The following is a 23955-nucleotide window of genomic DNA, read 5'->3' on the forward strand; positions in this document are numbered from 1 at the left end:
GCTTTCACTAATACAGTCTGTGGGCACTTGAGACAGACTGCCTGGTCACCCCGTCAGTGCCGATTTCTCCGGATTCTTCCAGGGAATGTTAGAAGCCGCCATGGGAGCAGACGTAGTCTCCTGGAAGGCCCGAGTCTGAGTGTTCCCTGGGGTTTCGTGTTCTTATTTATAGCTTTGGGTTCAAGCGCTACAGAAGGTCAGGACAGTGAGCTCTGACGCCAAGATAAAGATGTATTAGCCTGAACTATCCTTGGCTCCCGCCGGGCTCCGTACTTGCCTTTTGCTCTCAACGAAACCGAGCTATTTATCCAATCGTTAAATCATAATCATTTGAATAATGATAATAGTTAATCTCAGATGGCTTGGGAGTGAGTTGCAGGAGGCCACTTTTCTAGCAATAATCTCTGGCTCACACCATTGGGGAATTCCAGGCCAGGAACCCCTGTGTTGTTATTTTAGCCGTTGTCTAAGGAATTATCCACTTCAGCTGGACGAGGTTAGCCATGCCTGATATTGACCAGAGCAGACATTTGTCACCTGCGTAACCACAGCCTCTGATATTATCACTGCTAATGAGGTCACATGAAGGATGGGGGAAGCTCTAGTGCAACAGCTACAGTACAGTACAGTATATATATATATGTAAGTTCTCTGAGACTTTATGTTTTCTAATTGTGTGTTTGAAGCTTACATTTTAATTTATTGTGAACTCATGTTTTTAGGCTAAATAATTCGATATGCTTGCATACATTTTGAACAGTTTTTAATGTATTGGAAGGTAAACACGCTGATGTTTGTTCCGAGTACGAATGTTTTAAGTGTGTGAATGTTTTGTTTTCTTGTGAGTGTGCAGGTGAGCACGACAAAACTTGCTCCGGAGTCATGTGGCACCTATCAACATCAGTTTTGCCTCTCCAGTATTAAATTCCTAAGCATTATTTGAGTTAGTGGAAAGGCTGTACGTGCTATTGCGGTTAACTGAAGGGGATATGATTCAATCCGTACCACAGTCATTTTTTTCAATGATAACTAAAATCAGTTTTGCGGATCTTGGCTCTTGTCGGTGGTTGTTGCTGCAGTGGTGCAGATTGGTGGGAGCGATGCCTTATCGCATTTCTCCCGGAGACCTGAGCAGTCCTGTTGGAATGTTCTTGTAAGAACTGTGGTATGTATTGTTTTTGCCGTCAGATTTTTTAAACATTTTTTTTTTTCTTCAAAAGCTCTTCAGCGAGGTGGCTAAATCTGAACAGCACAAGGTGCAGCTGTGTTTCCTTTCGGAAAACTTGATCTTAGTGGGGCTTCTGTTTTGGCGCCCTTGGCTTTCAGGCTGTTTGCGTGGCTCCGCAACCACAAAGATAGAGCATTGGAAATATATTACCAGGCATGGTGCAGGACAGTGCTTTCCCAACTTGTATCTGCCTGTTTAAAACATTTCTAACATGTTGGTGGGAAAAGGTAAGCTTACTATGTGTATTATGACACTTCTATATGGAATATTTTTGGCAGGGTATCAGGGATGCCTGTATACATTTCTGTGTGTGATAATTCATATTCTTATAGTTGTCAAGTCAATCATTTGTAAATCAAAAGCAAGAGCCTTCCTAAAATAAAAACGAATGGATTCCCTCTGCCCTTATCTGTGTAACATCAGCTGTTACAGATTCGTTTCAGCTCACGATCTATGTTTATGGCTGCCAAAACAACGTGACAGAAGGTTTTTCTCCCTTTTCCCCCTTCTCTCCCATGCAAGGGGCGTCCTGTCAAAACGCCCTTTCAGCAGTCGAGGCGGAAGAGCTGAGGAGCATGGTTTGGTTTTTTCAAGTAAAAGACATTTAGGATTCTCATAATATCGTGGTGTGGCGCTGTGGGATAGCACCCTTGCTTCACAGCTCCGGTCTTCTAGCTGGTTTGAATCTGGCTCGGTCTGTATGGAGCTCGCAGGGCTTTTCTCTGGGTCTTCTGTCTCTCTCCCGCAGTCCAGAGCTGTATTGTTACTGCTGGAAAAGGTGTTAGTGGGACCAGTAGGGGGCGCTCACCCTGCAGTATGTGTAGGTCCTAATGCCCCTGTATAATGACGAGGACACTATACTGTAATAAGGTGTGTTCTGTGGTCATTAAAAATACCAGGGTGATCTTCAAAAGAATAGGGATGTTAACCTGGCTTTCTGGCCAAATTTCCCCCTGGCCTTTTCCAGTCATGGCCTCCTGATAATTCCCATCTCTGAACTGGCTTCATCACTCTGTTCTCCTCCCCACTGAGAGCTGGTGTGTGGGGAGCGTACTGGCGCACTATGGCTGCCATCGCATCATCCAGGTGGGGCTGCACATTGGTGGTCGTGGAGGGGAGTCCTCATTACCTGTAAAGAGCTTTGAGGGGAGTGCTATATATAAGTGTAAGGAATGATTGGTAATTATTATATTGTGCAGGTTAATTGGTGACTCTAAATTTCTCCCCACCCGTGTGTGTCTGTCCTGTGATGCGTGGGCATCACGCTCAATGTATTTGCTATATAGCCAGCTTTCTGTTTGGGATGGGATCCCTTAAAATATATTAACAGTCGTTGCTCAGATCCTTCCCAACTCTTTTTGCTTAACCTATATAGACTCTCCTTAAGCTCCCAGTGTTATCTCAAAGAGCGTTTTCTCACAGGCCTCGTGAAATCTCTTCTGTGTTCCCACAAGGAGATTGGAAATCAACAACCTCCCTATCGCAGCTCTGCTTTCTGCTCCTTGTGCAATGTACAGCAGCCTCCACAGGCCTCTTCCAAAAAGATTTCACAAAGAAGATGAAAATGTCAGGCGAAACCCAAATTCCTTGATGAAACATATCCGCATTCAGTATCTGGAAAATGTCTCCGTGTGCCTCCTCTGCCAAAGAAGGGGATGCTTTTTTCAGTGGAAAGTCTCTTGAACACTGGAGTGAAACAGAGCATTCCTTTTCGAAAATAGAAAATTCCTGTGGGCAGGTGGTGCCTGGAGGTTATTGTATATAATTGTAGGCAGGGATTGTTCAGCAAGAGCTCTGTTAGTTACCCAACCTGTTTATGCATTTGTTGCAGAATGCTCCTGAGATTGTTATTAATATTTTATGACGACCCCCACGTACTCTCAGAAAGATGTATTTTCTTCTGTAAATGGCTGAGAGAAATATTGGTCTTCTTTAAAATGTTGAGTAATTCATATAAGCCATCACCATTTATTCAGAATGTAGTGAAACTGGACTACATGAGGCCCTTAATTGAAGTTTTAAAATTTGCTGGATTTCAGACAGATCATACCATGTAGACCTCTTCTTTTGAGTAACTTGCCCTGGGCTGTTTCAAAATGTTTTTAACATGAGCTCCCAACATAAAAGTACAAAGCAAAAATGGAATTTGAAAATGAAAAGAAATCTGTGTTTATCTGGCAGCCATACTGTGAACCGAAGTCCACAGAACTCCATTTTCTTAGCATTGCGTTAGATTTGTGGCAAAGCCTCCTTTTCATGTAAAAATGTGTTTTCATGAAGGACAACATAACAGCTGAAACTGAAAGAGCTAAGGCAGAAAGGAAATTACACAAGAGTCATAGGCACTTCTATGAAAAACAGGGCAGCTCTTTGAAGATTTGTGGCATATTAGGAGAATCTGTAGGACCGGTGAGGTGAACTTGTAAGAGGGGGCTTACGGTAAGTGGCACGTACAGCTCCAAGGTGGGTGGGCAGGACTGAGAAACTGAGGCAGCGGGCAGTCTGGATCTGTGGGTGATTACCACTGTCAGCTGCTGGAGTGACAGCAAGCTCATGGGCGAGTTCATGGGCACACTTTCTTCACTAGGTGCTGATCACCAAGGTCAGTGGCTGATGGGGATGCGATATTTAAAGCATCATGGAGGGGGGAGGAGAGGCTAATTGACATTAGGGTGCAGAATGTCTAGTTCAGTCCATCATCATTGCTCAATGCATTCTGGTAGCAGACTCGATCACCTGGAGCCAAAAGAAGGAACTTCTCTTGGCGACTTTTGCACTACTTTAGACTTACTTTCAATTGCTTGTCTGCTGAATGAGGGGGATAAACATTTCCATTTTTATTGTCTTCTATCACTGTAAATCGAGTAGCACTTTTGAAGAAAATCCTAAGCTGGGAGACTTCAGCTTCAGTATAGTGTTAAGGCACTGTATGTTATTTGTAATTGGATTCTTTCTGTGTGAAAATGGATGTGTAGGGACAGGAATCAAATAGCAAGGGCTCTTTTAGTTTAAGAAGATCAATTCTAGTTTGGAGGATGCCTCTGGTTAACATGAAAAACAAGAGAAAGTTTGATTTATTGTCGTCCCCAGCAATTCATTTATTTTTGTTATTGTATGTATATTCTTATTTATTCGAGTTCATCAGAACAGCTCATGGTCTTTCAGCCACTGTTAAAAGCTCTGCCTGCCACACCAGTGAAAAAGAATAATCCTCATCGAGCATTTTGTCCCAGGACAAGGCACTGATTCTGGTCTTGGTTCAGAAAGGTCTGGAAGCAGGAGAAGAAGGGGAGGGGGCGCTGCCATCCCTTCAGCTTTTCTTTCAAAATTTGTCACTGCAAACATCCCAAGACACATTAGTGTTTTTTTAGAGGCCTAATACAGACAGATAACCCAGGATAAGTTCCTTACTTCTGCACAATAAACAGTTTGTGGTGATAGCACATGAAAGGGGAAGTTTCTTTGCCTAATCAGCTTCGAACTGCCACCTCCCTTCATGACTAGAATTCCTAACCTTGCTTCACAAAGCAGAGGCTCAATTTTCGTGTGTGTTTATGCAAGTGTAATGGGTGTGACGTTTAATACATGCGAGTGTGTTTGGAAGTGGGGCCAGCGAATGGGTGTGAGATGTAATATAATGTAAGGTATTCACGCATTGAAAAATCTTGGGTTCTGAGATGGCCAGCATCTCATAGGGGAACCAGCCTTGTTTGTGTGTGTGTGGGGGGGGTGGGTGGGCGAGTTCGTACATCTCCATGGCATTAGAAAATTGTCCCTTTTGCACACGCCTACCTTAAGGCAGCAGCACATGCAAGAGATGGATTGTTTGACTGTATGGATAAGTTATAGGAGAAGGCGGCCTCTGTGTTTTGTTTTTTTTCCCCCGATAGCAGAAGTTGCTGTGCTGAAAGCTAAACGCCCGTTGTACCACAGTTCGAGCTGTCACAGGCACCAGTGAGGCACAAATTGCCGGGCCTGAACTTTGACGAGTCACAGCGGTCGGAATCGAGAGGGGTGCTTAACGGCTGGCACTCACTGCCAGCTGGAAGAGTTCAGACGTCAAGGGAAATATGTTAATGTTCCGAGGGCACACTGTGACGTTTGTGAGCACTGTTTGTGGAACTGCCGGTACTGGAGGGAGAAAGCAACCGCGGGCGTAAATAAATGACTGATCCTCTTAATGGAGTTATGAGAACAAGAGTTACAGTTATCTCCTCAGAACGGCCTGCTGTCATACAGCTGCATCCTCGTACACACGGAGAAATATATGTTCAGTTTAAACCCAGCATCTCTTCCTTTGTAAATAAATATCTGAAGTATTGAAACAGACCCACTTTTTTTTTTAAATGTTGGCATGGTTTCCTCAAAGATGTTATTTTTGTGGTTCACAAAGAGAAAGTTCAGTATTTTTTCCTGTTGCCGAGGCTGTAAACTCATCCACTTTAATTATTATGCTGACCTTTCTGTTCATGACGGACACTGTACACTTCAGATTTTCAGATGCCATCTCATTCATCGTGTCCTAGTCTGTGCTCTCCTGTGAATGCGAAGATATCGTCTGGTGATGGACCCCAAGTCGCCATTTTGGACAGTTTTCCACTTTAAGATTTAAATGGATGTCACAGCAAATTCTCTTGGTCCCACCTAGGATCTTACAGGTTTCACCTCAAGAAGGAAAACAACGATGAGCTCATTCAGTTTCAGCTTGCTGTATGAAAAAAAGACCGTAAAGACTGGTGTCCTTCCCTTTAGATTGGCGCATCTAACGGAAAGGAAAATGAGGTCATGATTTTTTTATCAAACAGTTTCAAACACTGTGAGTGAAGCCTGGTGGTGTCAGATAGATTAAAGTACTTGTTTAATTCCTTTTTTTCTTCTTGTTACCTCAGGAAAACCTCATACTGTGGCTATATAGGGATGCATAGTCATTCATAGATTCATATCGTCAAGACAAACAGTTCTGACAGCATTTCTAACATGCATTTTTGTTTGCTTGTATTCTTGAATTGCTCAATTCACACCTCACTCACATTCATGAGTTTTTCTTGAAAGCTTCAGGCTGCACGGTTCTAGGTACTTCATAAAACTTTTGGTTTATTTTTGTCCCTGGTTAATAAGGACATGGCGATACTTTTGCAAATGATCAGAATATGCAGATTGTTTCAAGCTTTCTCTGTTCATCTTAGAAATGCATTTGTAAACGAGACTGCTTCATACCGATGGAACAATTGATTAAGCCAATTTCAGATCTTGTCGTCGAAGTCAGTTGCTTCTAGAAGTTACTTTTGACATGGCCCAAGAAATTCTCTCTGTATTTTAACCCATGTGCCCCCGGGTCATAAGCAAATGGAAGATATCATATAACACAGACTTAAACTAAACACAGGCAAAAAATCCCCTTATTAAAAAAAAATATACTCTAGCTTGATCAAAATTGAGTTTGATCCATTTTCACATGAACACGTCTGCAAAATAAAGACCGTTTTGGTATGCATAATGAATTTTCTCTACAAAAACAGCACGCCAACCCACGTGAATGTATATTGCTAGTCCAGCTCACCTCCCTCACACAGCCTCTCACCGCCTTCAGAATGTTTTGTTTGCTGCATACTGTAGCCTCCTCATGCCATTTTTGTGAGTTTTAGCTCAAAATAAATTATGCTTTCCTCACATCCTCACCCAGCTGCCTCAGAATTGTGTGGCAGACTTGGATTTTAATTAGTGCATTGTAATAAAAATATACGTTCATGTGTTATTTTTACTTCCGTTTTTATTTTTTGGAATTTGGAATTCATCATCATTGAAGACATTTTCTTTTGGATAATGAAGTTTTAAGGAATGCATCCTTTTCACGTAGTTGTATGTAAATATGCTTTGAAAAGGAAAGTGTACCTCTCTTAATCCTTGTAACAACTTGATAGTGACATCAACGGGCACAAATGTATAATAATCTGGTATATGACTTGTATGTGAGGTAACTGATTGTAGTGTTGAAAGAAAATGATGCTGTGGTTAACTCTTTGACATTATCACAGTTCGGTAGGCGTGAGTGTATTGTAAACCACAACTTTGTACTTATGGCAGAAAATGTGCTCTGTCTTTAAAGAGCCCAACTCTAGGGAAATATTGAGTGAGCCAGATTTGCACAGTGTGCTCTCAATTCATCACAGTGCGTTTAACAGGTTTAATATCCAATTTCTGTGCAATCCCAGCTCTTGCCTTTAGCTAAAGCCCTTGGGAAGGCGGCGCAGTAACACGTGGACCCTGCAGGACAGTACAGTAGATTGATGTGTTTCGGTGAATTCTGCGCTTTGTTTTCCACTGGAACAGCATAGGTGCAACAGTGTTTCAGCACCCGTTCCTCTCCACAGTGTCCAGGAATAGAAAGAGGCTGCAGCACTTCATTTGGAAGAAGTATGATCCTGAAGCAAAGACAAAAAGCAGAAGGATCTAATTGGATTTCTGGTCTTGGTGTTGGGACCCGAGCTGTGATCATCATGCTGGAGTTGTTTTCAGCATGATGGGAGGATTTGAGGATCTGTGATGTGTCCTCAAGGTTACGGTAGCTGCTTAACCTCCTGCTGCTTTTGCAGCAACAAGTGATTTTAAAGGCCCCTGTCCGTATGACCATTAGTTTTTCCTCTGTCTCCTTAGGTCTTCTTCTGGAGGATCATTTGCGAACGGTTTAACTGTGTGCCTTCATTCTTTCATTTCACAGAATGCAGGCTGTTTTAATTACATCTCAGCAGCTATGGGTCAGTGCTGTACATACACATATAATCCTAAAGTTATTAAATGGAAATTGTTTGGAAAGATTCTGGAGCCCTATGTTCTGGTTACCTTTTTTTTTACCTATTCTCGTGCACGTTGTGACAAGTTATTTTTAAAAAATAAGCCATTAGTTTGCACTGTGTAGGCAACTAGAATTCGGTAAAGGTTCTCCTTTGGAGTGCTTGCCCTGCAAAGTGTTTGGAAGGCACTTTGAGAATGAGGTGATGAAAAGGCATTTCATAAATGCAAATGTCCTTCTCAATAGCCCTATGTGTAGGTTGTCTTTACTAGTTATCACAGTATTGTGCTGTTGCCTACGGTCATCTTTTACAAGCTAACAGCATTTAGCCAAGTGAAAACAATAGCAAGTTGTCTTGGAATGTAATGGTCAGTAAGAGTCTTAAATGATTAATGTGCCCTGTTGAAGATGCCAGAATTGCTGTTGTGCTTTGCTTACCCTCTTGTCTGTGGGGGGTTCCTGTTTAACGATTGGCAGTGCCCTTTTAGGTGACGCACACAGCACCACTCTTCAAATGTTGGCATTTTTAATCTGTGTATATGCTGGCTGAGTGCGACAATCACAGACCTTCAGTATTATGTGTAGGCTGAAACTGGGATTCTGGGATGCAAGGCTTATTCAGAGGGTAGGCGGTGAGGCTTTTTCACTCAGCCCAACTATACATGCGGATGGGCTGTTATTCAAAACAGCCGATTAAATGAAAGATGACTCATGAGGTGACAGCAGCACTTTTGAACAAAACAATTCTCTTAACTTTCTAACAGCAATCTTTTTTTTTTCCCCGAAGAGGTCTTCTCATAACTAATCAGAAAGGAAAAATTTCTTTTTTTTATGAATGAATATATTTAGCATTGTTGTGGGGATTACACCACATCAGCTAGGCATTTTATCTGTGAGGGTTTGTCAGACACGATTTTGAGCAGATGGATAATTAAGCACATCCTTTCTAACAAGCACATTCTGCATAAAAAAGTGTATGAATCGAAGCAAAAGAACGAGATGTACGCGAGTCATTTATATTCACATATAAATAAAGACCATCCTTCAAGAATCATCCTCCAGAATGGGCTGCGGCAACCCTGGTTTACTTAATGTTAAAACTGCAGGTTTTTAACCCACTGACTACCAGCAGCATAAACAGGTTGTAGCCTGAACTTGTCAGGTCACACTGCAAGCTTTATTTGTATCTCGTTGGTAATGTTTGAGGTTTATCTTCATGAATTAAATCGAACATTCTTCGGGCAGTCACTCCCAACTGTTTTGAAATAAAACACTGAATGCTCACACAACACATGCATATTTAACTTCAGCAAAACTCTTCCTTTGAGAGCGTTTCCGTGTTTCAGTCAGTGTGTTTGAATAAAACTGAACTTGAGCTGAATATGAGTGAGTATTCCGTAGCACAGGTTGCATTCTGTGTGTGCCCTGCAAGAACCTTGAAACAAAATGCCTATTGCACATCAGTTGCAACAGATGAGGGACAGAACTAGGATAACCACAGCTAGTTGCAAAAGCAAAACGGATTAAACTGTCCCGTCTGAAGACTAATGAATGGTAATCTGAAGCATTTTGGAGCGTATATTTCATGTTTTATAGTATTTTGTTTTACACGGGTGTCTCGTGAACAGATTAGGTTTTGCTTCCCCAGAAGCGTTTGCTTTGCAGTTTGCTGCAGTGCATACTGTAGCTTTTTATACGCTTGTAATTGCTGGTTAGGTTCGAAATTCTGTTTGGATGTGGGATTTGAATGGTCAGGCTCTCGTTCGGAATGCACACTTCATATCCAGAAGTCCTTCTGCAGACCCCCCCAAAAAGATTCACCTTTTATTTTCTGCTTGTTTCTGTGCCGCTGCAAACCAGAAGCGTGGCTAGAAGAACAAGCTGGAGAATAAGAAGGCCTCAGCAGCAGTTACTGCTGGAAAAACACTTTTACTGCCATAGTCCTTTCATTTGCTCCCGCAACATGTTTTTAAAGCTTAATAATAATAATAATAATATAACTGGATTTTCTATAGCAACTTTAAAATTTGCTTCTCAAAGCTTTTTACAGTAATAAAAATAACAACAAGGAGACAAAAAGAACAATAAAAAACAAAGGTTTTAAGTAGGCAATAGGCCAGGCACAGACAGCATTAGCATAAAAGCCTTTATGAAGAAGAAGGTTATGAGTCTGGATTTGACTGCACTCAGGGTAGGTGACTCTCTGAAGCCTTGGGGGTAGAAATCTGGAGCTTTGGGAGCCGCTAGAGAAGGCCCTGTCACCCATGGTATGTTATCTCTGGTATAGTAAGTATATTCCAGCTCATCTACTGTAGCCCCTCTAACCTGTCCTGTAAACATCATTGTGAGCGAGCACGCAAGACACCTCTCCCTCTTTTTTTTTAATAAGTTGCCTAATGTACTTTGGAATTTAGTTTTTTTTTCTTTTTCAGGATGTGGTTTGACAAGAACCATAGTAGAATTAAGACATTGTTGACGGTGCAGACACAGAACTTTTTGTTGTATTAATAATTTGATATTTAATCTCTCAGTAGAAACCACCTTCTATGTTCAAGGGCTGCTTGTATTCCTTACCACTTCGTCAGTTTAAAATAAGACACTGTATAATGTTTATTCCTGTGGTTTCTTATAAATTAAGCCTTATCAAGCCACTCTGTTTATGTTTATGTTCCATACCTTTGTCAAGATGATAATACATTTATTTCTCATATTATGGGTGAAAAAGCAAACCTGTTTTGTGCTCGTGTGTGCTAATGATAATGTATTTTGCCTTCTCATGTCTGTTTCATAATAGTATACCTTGCAAACAGCATTAAATGTTTTGACAAAATGTTTATAGTATCAGAAAGCTGTGATTAAAACTTTTTAATCTGGGAAATGGTCTTGTGATTTGGATGTTTTCATCTTACCAAGTGTGCTATGCAACACTATGTCCCTCTCTATACGCCGAATGTAATTTTGTGTTTATAGTTCATTGATCATTTGAGCTGTCGAGAGGATTGGCAGGATAAGATTAGGTTTTTGCCATGTCCTGATAACCCCATTCGTAAATCTATAACCTCTCAAATCGAGCTCAACTATTATTTAACCCTCCCGCAGTCAGTGCTAGAAAGGACGTCAGGATGTGCGATCTCTTATTTAACAAAAGGATCATATCCATGGTTGAAGTACTTTTCAACCTAATTAACATTGAAACTGACATGGTATTACAGATTTGTCATTTAAGGAAGATGAAACGAAGAAATTGCTTAGTGCTGTGCAAGTTGGGAATGGTGATTGAGTTTTATCATCTCGGCTGCCAGCTGTCTGTTTATTAAGGAAAGAGGAGAGATCTGATGGCAGGATAAGGTGATCTTCACCTACCCAGATAAGATGCTGAGTCTCTGCATGTTTCTCTTTTGCCTCCAGTCAGATTAATATGGAGGAGAGCTATAAAGCTCACTGCAGGAGGCAATTCTGTTCCTCTGAATTTCTAGGACCTTTGAACTCTTCCCAGGTGTTGAAATGAAATCCAATAACACAATTGAATTCCCAGCCAAGAGAATTGCTGTGGCACTTCATTTCTGGATTGGAAAATCTCACCCAGCAGTAAATACAATACTGGATGTTTGTGAAGAGTAACATTCGATGTGGTTCTCGATGAATTTCCATTCTTAGGGGGGCTTGAAGGTTGTTAAAAGTCGGTATGTCTTCAGCTTTGTGTGGCAACACGTGGCGTTACTAGTTTCTGCTTCATCAGTTGTGCTGGGTGGTTGCTTGCAGCAGGAGCAGGACTGTGGGCGGCTCTGGTGGGGAGAGCTCCGAGTGGCTGTGCGTCAGCTCCTTGTTTTAACAGTTGGACTTTGTTGTGTTTCGGCTGCAGGCGCAGATCGCTTTCCTGCAAGGCGAGAGGAAGGGCCAGGAGAACCTGAAGAAGGACCTGGTGCGGAGGATCAAGATGCTGGAATACGCGCTGAAGCAAGAGAGGTCGGTGGGGACGAGTCCCTGTCGCTTCTTTATTTTTCTCTCGCTGGCGCAGAAAGACGTGCCTGCCAGACAAGAGAAGCACTGCCGAACAAGCGCCTCGATCAGTTTTTGTCTTTCAGATGCTCAGAGGCAACATGCATGTCCTATCTTATCCGTTTATTTTCCAGAATGTTTCATTTCAATATTTCCCTTTTTCCCCCACCAGATCTTTTAGCCTAAGATCTGAAGTACTGAGCTCCTGAAGATGTGTTATGAAGTTAAAGCCACAGCTTTGCTTTGGAAATCTTCAGGTGGCGCTCTGTTGAAAACCCGACCTAGTTTCATGTAGTATGACCCAAAAATGGGAATTGCAATGCTACAGTATTACAGTGGCTTAATGAGTAGAGGTGCTCGCTTGGAGTGGGGCTTTAAGCCTGGTTGGAGTCTGGGATACGTCCCCAGCCGATCTTTTGTCAGAGGACCAATGCGACTCATTGGGCTTGAATTGGCTTGAATCAGTCGGGGGAATCCTTGATTTGTTCCAAAGCAGCAGCCCCTCTGATGTGCAGGGTGGGGACTGTGTGGTGACACTGTTGTAAGTGAGAGCTGCATCACTTCTCCTATTGAAGCCAAATCTGCTGAGGGCATCGTGGGACTGGTAGTGTGGAAGAGAGCCAGACAGCTCTGACAGTGCACTTTTCAACCACTGATGATTCCCAGGAGCTGTGGTTTAAAATTCTCAATTCCTGTTTTTTTTTTTAAATAAAAGAAAATCTCACCTCACTTTCTACAGCATGGTACTAGACATTAAAATGTTAAACCAAAAGCTGCTAACATTTTTAAAAGATAAAGCCAGCAGTGTACTGTGTAAATTGGCAATCCCTTAATTTATAGAAACCCTTTTGTGTTTTGCTTCCATGATAGAAATGATTCCCTTCACGTCTTTACTTCTTCCTCGTGTCAGCTGTTTCTCTCCCACTCACTGAGTCACCCTCTCAGCGCTCAACCAAGTTTTTTTTTTTAACCTGAGATCACTTCACTAAAGCTACACGGCAGCAGTGACAAATAAGCTGATTATGAAAATATGAAAGTAAAGCAACGCTCTTTACAACATCATCTAGTTCCTCATATTAAGCGAATAGTATGGAGTGCAGTACAACATTTTAAGGGTTTAAATTTTGTCTGAGACTTTTTATTTCATCATCGGCTGAAATCAGTTCCTTTTCCTAGGCCTCTGCAGTTAGGATTTTTTTTAACGTAGTCTGTACTTGTGCCTTTGTAGTGGGAGAGTGATAAAATAGGAATTATTCATCTGTATTCAGACAGGACAATGGGAAGCTGCTCTCTGAAATGACGTCAGAGGTTAATGTACCAACATGAGTACAAGCTGCTGCAGGAAATATATACTTTGTCTTTAGACCAGAAAGTAGGAATGACAAGGTCACCCTTGTGTTTTCCTTGAAGCCATGGAATTAGTTTTCTTGTTACTAGTTTGCATCATAACGAAAGCTGTATATGAAGGCCCGTGATCGTTGGCATGGAGTTTAATGTTACACATCTTTCCAGTGTTTTGGATGACCGTTTTGGGAGAAAGTTACTGTTATGTCATCTGGAACTCCTTCGAAATATTACTCACCAGCAGTTGCACTGTGGTTGCTAGTATTTATGCAATAACAGTGCGTTATAGCTTTTCCTGCTTTTTTGTGTCATTCTGAAGTGGAGGACACATTAAGGAGGAGAGGGACTGTTACAAATGCAAGTATGCAGTTGTTTGCAGTAACCTATTGATTCTCCTTATAAAATGTTACATTTTAATTCAGTACCTTTTTGTTCTTCCGGAAAAGTTTTTTTTTCCTTCTATACATACTATTGAGAAGTCTGGTATTTGTCTCCCAAAGAAATGCAGATAATTTATGTTCAGAAGATGGTTTCACTCCTACTTAGGCAAATTTCAGCGCGTCAGCACAGAAAAATGTGCACTTGTGGTCAGCATGCTGTGGTTTGATCTGTCCCAGTGGTTTCTTGCACTGGAATTTTACAAACTCTGGAATGTTCAACAGACATGGCGTTGTTGTTGTTGGTTGTTTTTTTTGTGAGTTCTTTTAAAGTCTCCAAGACATTTGCTTTTTTTTCCCCCAAAATGTCAGGTTACAGGAATTGGCGGATCAAAAGAATGGACAAAGAGTGTTCCTGGGGGACGGAAAGAAAACAGACCTCAAACTTCGTTTACCCCTGCTTACATCTCTGTGTTTTGCTCTTCAGTACAAGCATACAAAGTTAAAAATGTGACTTCTGTCCTTTACCATAGCATTATGGAGACTGGGACTGCTTACCGTTTATTTTAGACGACTCACTTTAATTCAGTGTCTGACTCCCACGCGGTGCCTGTGTATTAGTGTCCGTGGCTCTCCACAGTCTGTGAGGGAGCTGAGGCCTTTGAAGAGGGTTGAGTGTAAGACCACGTCTATGAACAGGGCTGTTTCCAGGCTGTGAACTGCTTCCCGAGATCTTTATGTGCCTTTTCAGAATTTCTCCCTACCGAGGCGCCCACTCCGGCCTAGGGGAAGTTCACGAGAAACCGCAAACACTGGAAAACAGGAGCTGCCGTAGTCAGTTCCGGTTTACTGAAGCGTCCCCTAACTGCCAGGATGCTATGGAGAATTGTGCAAGGACTATTCCCAAACTCATCTGTCAGTCGGCTAGAAATACATGCGACTCGCAGTTTGTGCAGTCGCAGCTTTATGCGGCTGGCTCCGAAAAATAAAAAAATAGCGAAAAAATGCTTTATTCTCTGAAAAATTTGTCAAACATGCTTATGAGTGATAATGACCCTATACAGTTGTTTTATTTGTGTTCATGTACTGTTTTTATACTTATATTTAATATATTGTATTGCCGTAAGTGGTTAGTAGGGTATTTTATAAGGGTTATAGGGTAAGATTTGATCACATGCGAATTTGGCTTCATGTGCTACTCAAAATCTCTAAACGCCGTGTAAGCTGCAAGTCGATTGTATATTTATTGTTTTGATGAAAGTCTTAACCTCTGTAAAAGAACCCAGTCTATTTTGTGCAGGATGCTGCAAGCCCCTGTTTTTACAAACGTGTTCGGGATGCTCCAGTGAAGACTGGACTGAGGGAAAACCCCGTGTCGAAAAGCCGAGCTTTGAGTTACGAAGCGTCTCTGACTCAGTCCATGCCATCTGAGCTAGCGATCCGAAGAACGACACCTCCTTCTGTTCATTAGCAACACAGACACAGAACGAGATGCAGGCTTCTTTCCTGGCCAACAGGACTGAATGAGTGAGAATGAGGGTATACTGTATGAGAGTCTGTCAGTTATTCAGTCCATGGCTACTGAATTTCATTGATCCAGGGCCATTGAGAAGAAACATGATTCAAGTTTAACTGCATTTGCTGGTAGGAGTTACGAGGGGAACATTGATCAGGGAAGTAATGAAAGAGGGAACAAATAAATAGCCTTTAACATAGAAAGCAATTTATTGTGTGAAAGTGACCGTGCGCAGGACAAGTGCAAAATGATTGTGAACAGGCCTGGTATACTGGGCTTTGGGGAAATGAGCTCTGCACGTTTCCGCCATGACTGATGTGTTTGTAATTGCATTTTGAAACGTAGTAGGTTTAGTTAGCATCAAAAAACCATCTGGAGTGGGTATATTATGGGTGTGAAAGCAAGCCTGTGACACTATTGTAACACATGTTTAGGGCATTCAGTGACAGCAGTAAAAAGCCTTTTAAACTGTTACTGAATAGTAGTGGATTATCTCAAAAAATGATCAAAATCAGTTTTATGAGCTTTGGTTAACAAGTACAATGGACATTCCATTGACAAGTTCACAGTTAGGTCATTGTAGGGGAAAAGAACTGCGTGAAACGAAGATACTGGGTACAGCCAAGACAATATATCCTGTCCTACACCAGTATTTGTTTCTAATTTTAACCGTGAGCCATTTTTCCTTAGTGGCTATTCCGGTTCAGAGCTCTGATGCACTAAAATAACAGCACAGTGATCTGATGACCTAGTTCCTACATTTTTCTTTAAGTTTGGATGTTCCCAATCTTTGCTCTGCACGTTTCTTTTTTTTCGGAGGGGGATCTAGGGGAGCAGTAGTTCACGACTTTGGACCTAAGCATTCACTCGAGCAAAAATGTAGAAAGAGCGCATTTGGTAGCCGTATGATTTTAATAACGCCTGATGGGGGCTGATTTCTTCTGAAACTTTTCAGCCTCCCAGGAAACGTGAATATAGGGCAAGAAAGAAACACAGAAAAAAAGAAATACCGTGCCACAATGTCTTGCTAGTAGTTTTTTTTTTGTTTAGGACCACAGGTCAAAGAACTGTAAAATGCACTCTGGAGATTCTTATTGCTGCGTAACCATTACTAGGACCTACTATTAATCTGCAAAGGGGGGTTTATTTGATGAAGATAGGAAAAGAATGGTTCCACTTCTCCCCTCAGACATCCTTATTGAAAGAGTGACTGGCCTGTGTTTGGCTGGCAGAAACAGCCCTTTCTCTTTTAGTCCCAGTCCACTGTGGCCCAGTTGGAGTGAGAAACGACATTGCTTAACCTCTGGGATGTCTACCGATGGCTTTGGTTGCTTAGCAACTAGTCTCGTTTTTGAACGTCTTTAAAGAAGTAGCACCTCAGCTGGATATTCCCAGTACTCAATTCTGAAAATATAACTAATCGAAATACCCCTGAATATCAATAGCCTTTTTAATAGTGGGATATATGTCACGAAATAATCCCTGGTGTCTTTAGGATCCCTATGAAATGCAGTGACTGTGTCTGTGAGCGTGTTGTTTCAGCCAAACTGTGAAGTAACTAAAGTGTCTGTACAAATCTGCAAGAACAAATTGGTGAATCACTCTCTTTGAATCGGGATGTATGAAACAAATGTTTTTAAATTGCGCACCACACAAATTTAAGAAAATTTGATTTAGCGTTGGAAAATGCTTTTATTTCATTTCTAACCAAAGCGCGCTGTTTAGTCTAGGTAGAACAAAAAGTCAAATTTCCTGGTATCAAGCTGAGTAGGGATTTAGTTCTTGTCTACACATGAAGGAACCTAGACGAAGAGATATTAATACTTTTTTTTACTCAAATGTTTACTGGAACAGCAGTGTCTGTTTTCTTGTCATCATAGCTTGTTTATGTGATTCTAAATAAAATTTGTTGTGCGGTTTTTAACCGTGTGCCAGAAGGTTTTGTGAAATAACTGTGGCAGTCTCATGATGTATTGTTCTTTTTTCTTCCCTTCTTTTCTAGAGCAAAATACCATAAATTAAAGTATGGGACGGAGTTAAATCAAGGAGACATGAAACCCCCAAGCTATGACTCTGGTAAGATAGATATGCACATTTGCCTTTTAATTTATTATTTTATAGATTTGTTTGAATATTTTATGTAATGAATGAACTTTTTAACATTTTTGTAATATACAGTATATATAAAAGTTCAGGGCATATAGAGGTAACCTTCTGGTTTGCAGACTGTAACTAGATACCTGTTATATCTTAAGTCATATAAGATGCGAAACACTTTTAATGAAGTCTTTACATTCAAGTCCTTTAAGACTGACATCTCTGTGTATCCCTGCTTTGCTCACAAAGGCTCTGTTTTTTTCTCCTGTGGGACTTTTGTTTTCCACTAATGTTTGGATGTACAGTTTTTCATCCTCCCATGTTTTTTCAAACAAGCTAGTACTGTGAGGCAGCACTGCCAGTATTGGTAGATGGGGTGCAAGTCACAGGACAGCAGCAGAGGGAAGACAGGAAAAAAGGGGGGGAAAAGGTAGATTCATTTCTTATACCAGTTGGTGATTGATGTTGCTGACAGCTAATGTCAATGTAGTCTTTGGCCAGGTCTTTTTCCTAGGTCACTCTACCTGAGCGCATTATTTCTGGTAGATATCTCCCCGGAAGTCACAACACCATTTTTATGTTTTGCTGTCTTTAAAAGAAAAGCATACAAGCATTTGTGTCTCTGCATCGTCCTGAATTAGTCACCTTAGGCCTTGGTTTCACTTAGCACACTGACTAGCAATTTGATTCGTCTCTCAACTTTGATGCCGCCTTCATCGTGATCATTTGTAATTCTAGCTTTGTTGGAAAGCAGGGCTGAATAATTCATGTATTTTAATATTCCTTGTCATCTGAATTGTTTTTCCTTGATCTGAGTTCACAGAAGCGCTAAGGTGCTTTTTCAGGCCTTCGGCTTTTATGATGGGAGAGCTGTCTAGTGTTGCACCTGTCACTAACTGAATTAGCGGTGACCCAGTTCAGATAGTGTCATGTTAGTAGCTGCCTATTTTTTCCTTCCATATCCTTTCCATCCCAGTCTCTTCCCTACAGTAATTAATAATCTGTATAAAAGATGATAAGTGAATCTATTTCTGCTTATTTTTGGACAAAGCGAATGGATTTTTAGTTGTACACTAAATAAGGGGTTATCCTAATAGATCAGAATTGTACACTAAGTATGAAAAGGACTATTTTCTTCTCTCACTGGAAATCTTGCAGTGTGCTCTTAATGACACAGTAGGAAAGGGGTTATCAGCTGACTCTTTGTTTTGTATGCAGCACCGTCACAAACAACTGGTAACTATTTAAAGAAACCAGGATGTGCAGTGGATGAGGCTTAAACACACTTGACGATTAAAACTGGGTTCTCATTTTGAAGGTTAAAATTAATTGCGCCTCTATTACTAATCTAGAAGAGAAGGGAAAACTGAGCCCTTGATATAATGGACCTGTTGTATTTATTTAAACAACCAGCTGCCTGTCTTGTAAAAACCTCCAGAACGCATGCAAATGGCAGCCTGTATAGCGTCACTCGTGTTAGGCATCGTCCAATCAGGTGTCTGTCTTTTGTGTCTTGCCAACAGCTATGAAAGCATTTCCATTACCTTTTTTGCCTGCACTGACAATGACATTCAGTTTACAAAAGCAACCAAGCACAATAAAAGAAATACTATACCACCATACCACAATAAAGCATCCCAGCGAAGTGTATATATAATGTATATTTAGACATTTTTGTCATAAATCAACATCAGCGAGCTTGTCTTCAGGCAGTAGTTGAGAGCAGCAATACTGAAATCTTACAAATCAACACTAAATTTAAAGCTCTAGGCAGTTACAGGAGCTACATTTGCTGTGATAGATCTTTTTCTATACAGTATATTCCATTTTTGTAGTTTGTTTCTTTGATATATTGTTATGTGTAATGCCTGGTAGTGAGTTAGCAGCATAAAATTAAAATAAAGCAATCAATTCTGATGGATGCTCAGAAATTTAGATTATTATTACTGAAAAATACCTGGGAGAGATTACTGCCAAAATTGGACTTTTTATGGAATGTTAGGCGGAAAGAAACATTGTGTATGAATCTATCTGGGTGGCTAACTTTGTTCTATTAAATATTTCTTGTTAATAGTTAATATGAATCATTAACTAGGATATTAGAGTCTTAAATAAATTATTGTTAAAGTCTTTCCTTTGGCTTTAGGAATATTTTTCATGATTTATAATGATTTAAAACGTGTTTTGCCTGTGTGAGTTATAAAACGTTATAAAGTGGCGTTTTCTTAAAGTATAGCTGTAAAGTTGCATTTATTCAAGGATCTGCATCCTTATTTATAAACACTTTTGTCTACATTTGGGGGACAAAAACTTTGTTGTTATTGCCTGTCACTCTGACAAATGGTCACTCTGACAAAAACTTGTTTTGTGTCCTGCATTTTTTACTTGTGATGGTGTTAACACGAGGCTTTCAAAAACAAAGCTTTAAAATTGTTTTTAAGGAGCGGCCATCATTATCGAAAAATGCAGTCGCCGGACCTTTTTTTTGTCTTAAACCTGTCTCCTCCACGCTTTCAGATGAGGGAAATGAAAAGGACAATGAGGTCCAAGCCCCCTTGAACAACCAGATCTCCTGGAAGCAGGGGCGACAGCTCCTAAGACAGTAAGTACAGCACAGCACTTCTGTCTTGATTCTCCCATTTGTCAACCTCCAGATCAGAAGTGAGAAATGCACTGATTTATTTTGAAGGAAGATTCATGCTTTTGCAAACACAGGCTACTGGTGCTAGTTTAATTCAGGGTAAAATATACCTCACCATGTGTGTGATCTGCTGTTGAATGCGAAACCTATCTCCAACCTCTTACACTACAAGGTTTAATCCTAATGCATTTTGTTTTGGGAAGATCTGTGTTAGGTCCAGCATTTCAAAGCTCAATACCTCAAAAACAGAACTGTAAAACAATTTACATACTCTGTAGTATGGTTAATATTTAACTTAGTTTTATATTGTATTTTTAATTGAGGGGTGAATAATGATTGGCTATAGTTATTAGTTTGATTTCTACTCTCGTGTCTTTTAAGACTGTCATTCCTGTGATAGAAATGACAAGAGCTTGTGAACCGAAGGCAGGAAAGAGAGAAAAACAGTGCCCCCCTCAGGAGCACAGTAGGAGTTTTGTTATATGGAGCAACACATCCTTATATAAATCAAGACGAAGGAGGCGAAGAAAAAACAGTTAAGCAAGAAAAGATTAAAAATGTAATGTCACTATAATTTATTGTGTATTCAGAATTCATTAAGTTAGTGCCATATCAATTGACATTTATGGTTTCCTACTGTATTTTAATGTCTAAAGATGTTTTTTATTGATATTTTATAGTTTTGCTTATATTTATTATACTTATATTTATATTTTACACTGAAGCGTGTGAATGCCCTCTCATAAGTTTTCCAGCATGGAATTTGTCTGAGATTGCCAGTTGTCTTTTTGGCACGATGTGTTGAGAGACTGTTGTGCCAAAGTGGCTGAGCCTTTGCACAGTGGATCTCCTGACAGCACTTCAAGGTGCTGCTCTCCGCATCTTCAGATCTTTTCTAGTCGTTGGCCAAAGCATGGTCAGGTCAAGTTCTCAAGTAGTTTCTCACGGGGAATCAATTCGTTTATGGCTGGATTCTGTCAGTTTTGTGATTTGCAGTAGAATTCAAATAGTTTAAAAAATGAAATAGCGAAGAAGTGGTTCATAGCAGATATCACTTTCCCTACTTCCTTATTCTTCAGATTAACTTTGAGAATTTGAAGTATTGATTCAGTCATTTTGGTGTGCTGGTTTATATATTTTTGCGTAAACACCTTTACAGAGCCTTGCAAGAGTGAAGCTGGAAGATGCTTCAGCATGAACCTCAATTCACATACCTTGTAGGCCCTGCTTATTTTTGGGCCTATGTGAGCAGGATGCCACCCTGCTTTACTGAGTCTCTGGACTTTCAGATCAATGGAAATCCATCACCTAATAAGGCCCAGCAGGTTATCATGATTGGAAGCACAGCTATAGCTCTAAATGTGTATCTGCATAATACTGGCCCATATCCTATAACTTTTTAAGACAGTGAGGTGGAAAACCCTCTCTTTAACGGTTGCATGGATTGCAAGTTTTACAGTGAGCAAAGCCACTATACATTATACTTAATTTGTAAATAATTTGAATTTTGTAATCATCACCACCCTGACTGTGTACTGGACTAAGCTGGTATTGAAAATGGAAGATTAATAATATTACTGGCAGTTACTAAAAAAAATGGATGGATGAATTGCAGTGGTCGTACCATATCAATTATCAGCGTTTTTCAAGAAACCCAAAGCTCCGCACAATAGCACACACATAATTCACAGCAGAAGGACAAACTGGACAAAAAGCTGAGCAAACTGACTCAGTGAAGCCAAGAGAGAAACTGGGTTATTCATTCAAAATGTTAATGAGCAGATAGACCTTTATGGGAGTTTGGAAAGGGTCAACAGCCTCAGAGTCTCAGGGACGTGGGCAGTGAGCTCCCCAGAATTGGTACCCCACACAAGGGGCTCTGACACCCATGTAGGTCCGAGGCAGAGTAAGAAGAGGTGAATCAGCAGTCCTCGGGTTAAGATCTGGCTTGTACTCTTTCTATTTAGAATGTATTTAAAGCATCCAGTGCTTTATTTGTGAGCAGCAGGACATCTAGCTCCTTTCTAAACTTCACTGTTTGGAAATTGCAGTCCAGAGAGGACAGAGCACTTTTAATTAGCACACAGTCCGCAGAATTCTGGATAAACTGATGCATATTTAGTACCTTAGAGAAGATAGCCCAGTATATATGCCATTACAGTACTGGGGACCAGTGCAGTGGTTTTCATCCTAGTGCATATTTCTGTATATATCTCTCCCAGTCTGATGCACAAAAGCTGTGGCATGCTCTTTTTTCCGGCTAGATTATTGTAGTGTATAAAAAGGGTTACAAACGAGAGGAAGCCATTCAGCCAGATCCGGCAATGCAGTGCTCACTGGTGTATCCAAACATATTGTTAAGTTGCAATATGTTCAGCTGCTCATGACATTTAACTCAAACTAAAATGAGTATATGCCACCTCTTTTAGCTGCCTTGCATTGGCTCCTTGTGGCTTTCAGAATAATAGCTGCTCCCCGAGTTCCCCTTCACCCTGTGTCTGAGCAGAGCTGAAAATCAGTGACCGGGCTCTTTGTCTTACATCCCTGCTGGCAGGCAGGGGGCAGCTCTGCCCCACTACCACAGCTGTCAGGGCGACGGACCATTGAAAAGTACTGCACACGTCAAAAGAGAGCTCTGAAGGTTTTCTAGCCATCTTCAGGGACTGATTGTGAAAGAGTTAATGATCCAGCAGGATGTGACCCACTTCTATGCTTCAAGTTATTTTTCATGATCTTATTTCCTTTTTTTTAATGCACATCTCCTCCACATAAACCTGGATAATTCGATGCCTAATTTTTTCTCCATGTAATTACATTTCTGTGATTATCCAAGTAGGGCAGTCAAAGTGGGTTTTCAGTGGTTGCTGTCTTAAGTGATATTTCCCTGACCTTATCCCTTGTTTCTTTGTGCATGGTCTTTATTTTCTAATGCTATTTCAGCACCAAGAGAAAATTAACAGAGACCTTCTTTCAATCTTCCTCAGGGATTTTTACATAACCACTGACTATGTTGGGCACTTTCTTTACAAGCTCTAAGCTGTACCTGTGACTTTTTGTAACATTTAACATTTTAAATTTGCAGTCACCCCTGGTACACGCTGTTCAGATCCAACTGCTTTGAAGGCAGCAAATACAAAAACATCACGAGCACAAAGCAAAACAATATATTGAAGATACCAAATACTTGTTGAAGCTGAATCACATCTATTTGTAGATTGATTTGTGGATTTTTTAATTCGTAGTATTCAGACCACTGTTGAATAGATATTAACATACTTTACAGTCCTGACAAACAGTCACTCGAATTCTTAGGAGAACAGGTGAATTGATGTACAGAAATAAATGAAATTGGAAGGGTTGAACATGTTTTAAATAAATTCTATAGTTTTTATTTAGACCTAATTACTGCTGTTGAACATTTAATAGATTTTCTTTTTTATAAAAAGCGGGGAATTGGTTCAAGTAACCAAGGAAAGTATGTGAATGAAAGTTTTTTTCACAAGACAGTGGTTTTTGCAGAAGAAACGCAGTGTTGGAGGAATGAATGGAGGATTGTGTGAGAGCATTCAGCCCCTCAGTGACTCTAGAGACTGGTACAGCAAGAAACGACCCCCCCACCCCTGTTTTAAAAGCTGGTACAAGATGATATTTTATCAAGTGTCCACATAGGCAGCAAGCCGAGACATAACATTTGGGATAACGCAGAGCTCAAAATTTTCATGTAATAGGAAGGTATGTAATGTCTTTTTTAAAAAATTTTCCACCAAAAGGCACTTTAATGTAACATCTAATCTGGAGAGTGCCCTCTGGGAAGAATAAGAGCTGTGATGTTCGTTTTTCTGGATTTCTCCTTTTAGTCGTTGGGTTAGTTGATTGTTAAAACAAAAGATAGATTTAGAAAACTCCCAAGTAAATACAAATGCTAATGATTAGGTATCTTGTCTCTTCCAGCTACACAGAAAG

General features: G+C 40.6%; 1 protein-coding gene across 1 annotated transcript in view; it reads left to right on the forward strand.

The window, feature by feature from the left end:
• Window positions 1–23955, forward strand: part of strn (striatin, calmodulin binding protein) — a 74106-nt gene that overhangs the window by 29298 nt on the left and 20853 nt on the right. Inside the window, exons 2-4 of the mRNA XM_088933774.1 lie at window positions 11881–11984; window positions 17257–17330; window positions 19869–19953. Of these exons, the coding sequence (XP_088789900.1) occupies window positions 11881–11984; window positions 17257–17330; window positions 19869–19953 (263 nt within the window). The remainder of the gene's footprint in view (window positions 1–11880; window positions 11985–17256; window positions 17331–19868; window positions 19954–23955) is intronic.

This window comes from Atractosteus spatula, chromosome 15, assembly GCF_055471065.1.
Source record: "Atractosteus spatula isolate fAtrSpa1 chromosome 15, fAtrSpa1.hap1, whole genome shotgun sequence".
Lineage (NCBI taxonomy): Eukaryota > Metazoa > Chordata > Actinopteri > Semionotiformes > Lepisosteidae > Atractosteus > Atractosteus spatula.